This window comes from Lactuca virosa, chromosome 4 (genome assembly GCF_052849685.1).
Source record: "Lactuca virosa cultivar CGN04683 chromosome 4, Lactuca_virosa_CGN04683_v6, whole genome shotgun sequence".
Taxonomy (NCBI): Eukaryota; Viridiplantae; Streptophyta; class Magnoliopsida; order Asterales; family Asteraceae; genus Lactuca; species Lactuca virosa.
Window position 1 is genome coordinate 65,744,557 of NC_136429.1, and position 4,988 is coordinate 65,749,544.

A 4,988-nucleotide genomic window follows, 5' to 3' on the forward strand; every position below is an offset into this window, starting at 1 on the left:
TCCTTAAAAAGTTATTTTCAAGGTTTGGAGTTCCTAAGGATCTAATTAGCGATCGAGGCACCCACTTCGCAAATGATCAATTGACTAAGGTGTTGCAAAAATATGGTGTCCACCACAGATTCTCAACATCATATCCTCCCCAAACGAGTGGGCAAACTGAAGTCACAAACCCGACATTAAAAAGGATTCTAGAAAGATCCGTTGGAAGTAATAGAAAGGAGTGGTCGGACAAGCTTGATGATTAACTTTGGGCATTCCGAACGGCTTTTAAAACACCTATTGGTACTACACCATATAGGTTGGTTTATGGAAAGAATTGCCACTTGCCAGTACAGATAGAGCATAAAGCATATTGGGCTTTGAGGATATGTAATTTTGAGTTGGCTGAACTCCGTACAAACCGGTTAATGCAAATGAATGCCCTTGAAGAACTTAGAAATGAGGCTTATACAAGCTCATTAATTTATAAAGACAAGACTAAGAAATGGCATGACATGAGACTTAAGGGTAATAAAGACTTTAATGAAGGACAAAAGGTGCTACTCTTCAATTCAAGGTTGAAACTTTTTCTAGGTAAATTACAAACTAGGTGGGACGGACCATTTGTTGTTAAACAAGTTTTCCCACGTGGAGCTATTGAGCTTATATCGAGAGACGGGATCCCTTTCAAAGTTAATGGGCATCGAGTGAAGCATTATGAAGAAAGCATGCCGAGTGAAGAAAGAGAGGGTGAAATCGTCAAATTCATACGAGCTGACACAACGTAAAGTGGGAAGGAGTCCGACTTATGACTCCCCAAAAAAAAGCGCTTGCAGGAGGCAACCTGTGGTTTTGAGTTTGCATTTTCTCTCCTTTTCTTTTATTTCATTTTATTAGTTTTTGCTTTATTTAGGTTTTTAGTCTCTCATTCTTCTGATTTGTTATTGAATTCGACGTGGGGTATGGCATAAAACGAGTGTGGGGTGATTATTTTTAAGAGTTTGATAAATGATAATGATTTTTAACCCACCACGAGGTGGTGATTTTCCAGAACACGTATAATCGTGATTAAATAACTCACAACGACGTGGTGATTCTACCACCTCCTGGCGACGGAAATAACTGCTGTCAAATTTAGGGTTTTTAAACCTAAGTCAAAACATTTTCACTTTTTTACACCACCCCACTTCTCTCGTCGTGCTTGCCTCCACGAAGAACTCATCCTTCTTTCCATCCATTTCTTGTTTTTCTTCACTAAAAGGTATGATTTTCTAGTAATTTACTTACTTATAATTGTTTATTATGGTAGTATAAAGCATCTATTTCTTGATTAGAACACATTTAGGGCTAATTTTAGGAACTTAGGGTTCCGATTTTTGCAAAAATCGGACCAATTTTGGATGTTTTGAGCCTTGATTTCGTTACCATTCTACTAAATTTTATGTATAGAACAAACCCTGAACTTGTATTGAGTTGATATGGAGCTGAATCTAGTCCGACTTAACCAGGTCTCACGAACAGTGCGTTGACCATGACGACTCGTCATGGTGATGTTTTTCACAGTTTGTTCAGTTTTGTTTTGATTATACTGATGCACATGGTTTCTTGTATGGTCTTTGTGGTTATTTTGCAGACATGGCTAGCAGGTCTAGGCGAAACCAACCCGGAAGTCGTCCCGACTTTCCATGGTACAATTTTCCACGAAATGTAGGGCCCTAAATTTATACAAAATGGAATGCCAAACTCGATTGGGTGAAGCAACGAAGGGTTCATGTCCCTGCATATGTGGATTGGCATTGGATGGGTTCAACCAATTTAATGGAGGCAATGGAACCCTTTCTTGATAAGGTGTTTGAAAGCATTCATGGACCATTCGTTTGTATGGGATGGAGAAGGATTTTTCAGATTCAAGAGACTGTTTACAAGGAGTTAGTGATGGAGTTCTTATCTACTGTTTCATTTGCAAGGAAAACTGGTATTTATGCGGATGACAATTTGACTTTCTGCCTTGGTGGTGAGAGGAGAACGCTGAGCCTTGCTAATTTTGCCATCAGAATAGGGATTTATCTTCCATCTGAAGTTCATTCTGAATCCTACCAGCAGTATATTGCGGATTGTGTGAGGGATATCGAGGGGTTCAAGGCTGAAGAACATTGGTATGCAATAGCTAATGGTGCATATCAGAAAGGGACAGCACAAGAGAGTGATATCCGTTCTCCTATTCATCGCTTACTTCACCTCCTTATCACTAACACTGTGAATGAGCGCCAAGAGGGGGACACATGTCCCACTATTGATGTTTTCTTCCTATAGGCACTTACTTCACCTGGTGCCCATGTGGATCTACCTTTTCTTTTGGCAGAATTTCTGGCAGTAAGGGCGGCTAAGGATCGACGTGGCTCCCCTTTGTATGGTGGCATGCTCATTACTCGTCTCGCCAGTTCCTATGGAGTATTTGAAAAACGTGATGCTGCGTTGTTAACTGTTGAGCCTCAAAAGCCTTTCTTGGCCCTTCTTTATAAGAGGGAAAATATTGTAGTTGATCATGGATTTGGTAATTTTGGTATTCCCGATGACGCTCCACGAGGCCGAGTTCCAAGGCGGGTACGACCAAGGGGAAATGAACCTGAAGGAGAGGAGCCACCAGTTGTGCCCGAGGTTGATGAGATGCCCATGGACCCTTACAGTGTTGCTAGGCGGAGGTTTGAGGATAACTTGACAAGAAGTGGAAATTATACTAACATGGGTATCGATTATCTTATGGAGCAGTTGCATTTTCCCCGGCCTGCTCATTTTCCTCCTACATACCCTTAAGCGCCAACTTGGGATGAATTATGGAGGGAGCAACAAGGTGGGGCTGGTGGAAGTGGTGATGGAGGACACGATGAGGAAGATTGAGTTTTATCCTTTTTATTTGATGGTTTTTAGACTTGTTTTATTATGGTTTTATTTTGTTTTGTGTAGTACTTGAAAAATTATGTGTTTGTTTTGGTTGCTTGAACAATGTTTCCTACTTGTATTACCTTTTTCTTTGTCTTAGTTCCAGGTACTATTCTATAGTCCAAGTGAGGGTATGTTTGGCAAAAGAGAGTTCGTTATAGTGAAGGTTTAGAGAACGTTGAGAGAAACGAGATTTGAGAACATTTTTTGGATGTTTAATTGAGTCATAGAATGAAGGGTCACGTCTTACAGCTTTATACAAGAGATGGTGTCACAAATAGTTCGCGTTTCAGTACATTTCGGCATCAGATTTTGAGTTTTTAAGACCACCACGACGTGGCAATGTCCAACACGCCGTGTTGTCGCATGAAAAAAAATACCAAAAAAGTGTTTTGTTTGGCCCAACACACCGTGGTAATATCTACCACGATGTGGTGCTTTTCGAGTCATTTTTCGAGTCCGATCTCGCACTTTCAGTAGTCTACGTGTTCCTGAGTGGCGTTTCATACATTATATTCATTCTCATGGTATGGATGAGCTGTTCCCACACCATAGAATTGTATTTTGAAGCAATAATGAAGAATTATCCCGGCTGCCACGACATGGTTGACATTTTCCTAATGTTGTGGGGGAGTTTTTCAAAGCATAAGCAGGCTGCCATTCTCTTTTCCAGTTCCGAGTCCACACGTTCAAGCAAGCTAGAAGTCTTTCCCACGTGTCAACATGCATCTTCTATCCTAGGGGAGTTTGTTCTTTTTTTCCCTCTTTTTAATTTTATGCATACCATGCAATAAGAGCATTGCATGAAATAAGTGTGGGGTAAGGGGTATATTGCATGAGAAAAAGCATTTGAATTTTTTACATTTTTTTTTGCATCAATAGTTTCTAAATTTGCATATAAGCTTGAAATAATAGTTTAACTTAGGAAACTTAGCTAATTAAAATTGTCGCTAAGTGAAGTATGGGATGATCCGAAGAGGACCCAAATGTTTACTTGAGCCAACACATGTTAGAGTGTATTTGTGGCTTCCCATTTCCTAGTGAAAAGTCATGAAGTATGAAAGGTAATCTGGTAGCTTATATGGCATAATACATTTTGCATCCTAAACCTGAAATCCATCCAGGAAAGCTTAGGTAGTAATTTCACTTAGACTAATACCTTAACCGATAAAGGTTGAAGCTAAGTTCCTTGCTTAAGCATGTAGGATTAGAGAGAAAAAAGTGAGAATACATGTAAAAAAAAGAGAGAAATTACCGAAAAGTTAAAGGAATTTTGGAGCAGTCAAGTATGAAGTCCAAAGATCAAAATTCTGAAGAAATCCAAAAAGTTGAAGATACCAAAAAATCAAACAAAGAAAGTGGTGAATTCAAGTAAATTAAAGATCAAATATACAAAAAAGTGAAGAATTCAAAGAGCTCCATTACGGTATCAAAGTTGTAATTTGTAGAATTTACGTATGCTTGGTTGTTTAGCCAAAAATACCTTGAGGTCAAGAAAGATTTCTGAGGATTGATTCGGAGGGTTGCAGAAATGAGTGTCGTATAAGCTAAGGGGTAAAGGTTCATAGGGATTGTGAGTATTTAGGAATGGGGAGTTCTTAGGAATTATAGACACAAATACATGCATTGAGGTCTTGGGATAATGGCTGGGTTTGAAATGGATTGTTTTGTATTTTTCTGGTGAAATTAAAAATCAATTTGCTTGGGGGCAAGCAAAGAATAAGTGTGGGGTATTTTGATATGTGCATATCTTATACACATAATTTGATAACATATCTTAATATTTTAATTACATTTATGCCCTTATCAGAACAAAAGATACTTAATTTGTTATGAATTATGTTGTAGAGACCAAAAGACATGCTTGGAGCAAAAAGGAAGCTGGAAGCTGAATTAAGGCAGCTGGAAGTTGAAAGTTTGGATCAAAGCCCTAAAATGATGAAAAATATGCCCAACACGTCGTGGTGATCTTACCACCGCGTGGCAACTTGAAGAATCCCGATCATCTTAGAAGACTTGGAGAATACGGGATAAACACGATGACCACGACGTGGTGGATCTACCACGAC

General features: G+C 39.1%; 1 protein-coding gene across 1 annotated transcript; it reads left to right on the forward strand.

The window, feature by feature from the left end:
- Nucleotides 1-413: 413 nt before the first annotated feature.
- Nucleotides 414-950, forward strand: LOC145104568 (uncharacterized). The gene is made up of 2 exons (XM_079041791.1): nucleotides 414-763; nucleotides 893-950. Exons 1-2 carry the CDS (start codon nucleotides 414-416, stop codon nucleotides 948-950), a joined length of 408 nt encoding a protein of 135 aa, XP_078897917.1.
- The last annotated feature ends 4,038 nt before the right edge of the window (nucleotides 951-4,988 follow it).

Excerpts from the sequence above, each read along its gene's own strand:
- LOC145104568 (XM_079041791.1), top strand. The coding sequence starts at position 414 with ATGAATGCCCTTGAAGAACTTAGAAATGAGGCTTATACAAGCTCATTA. Across the intron at positions 764-892 it reads TTCATACGAGCTGACACAAC|GTTTTTAGTCTCTCATTCTT; the intron begins GTAAAGTGGGAA and ends TGCTTTATTTAG.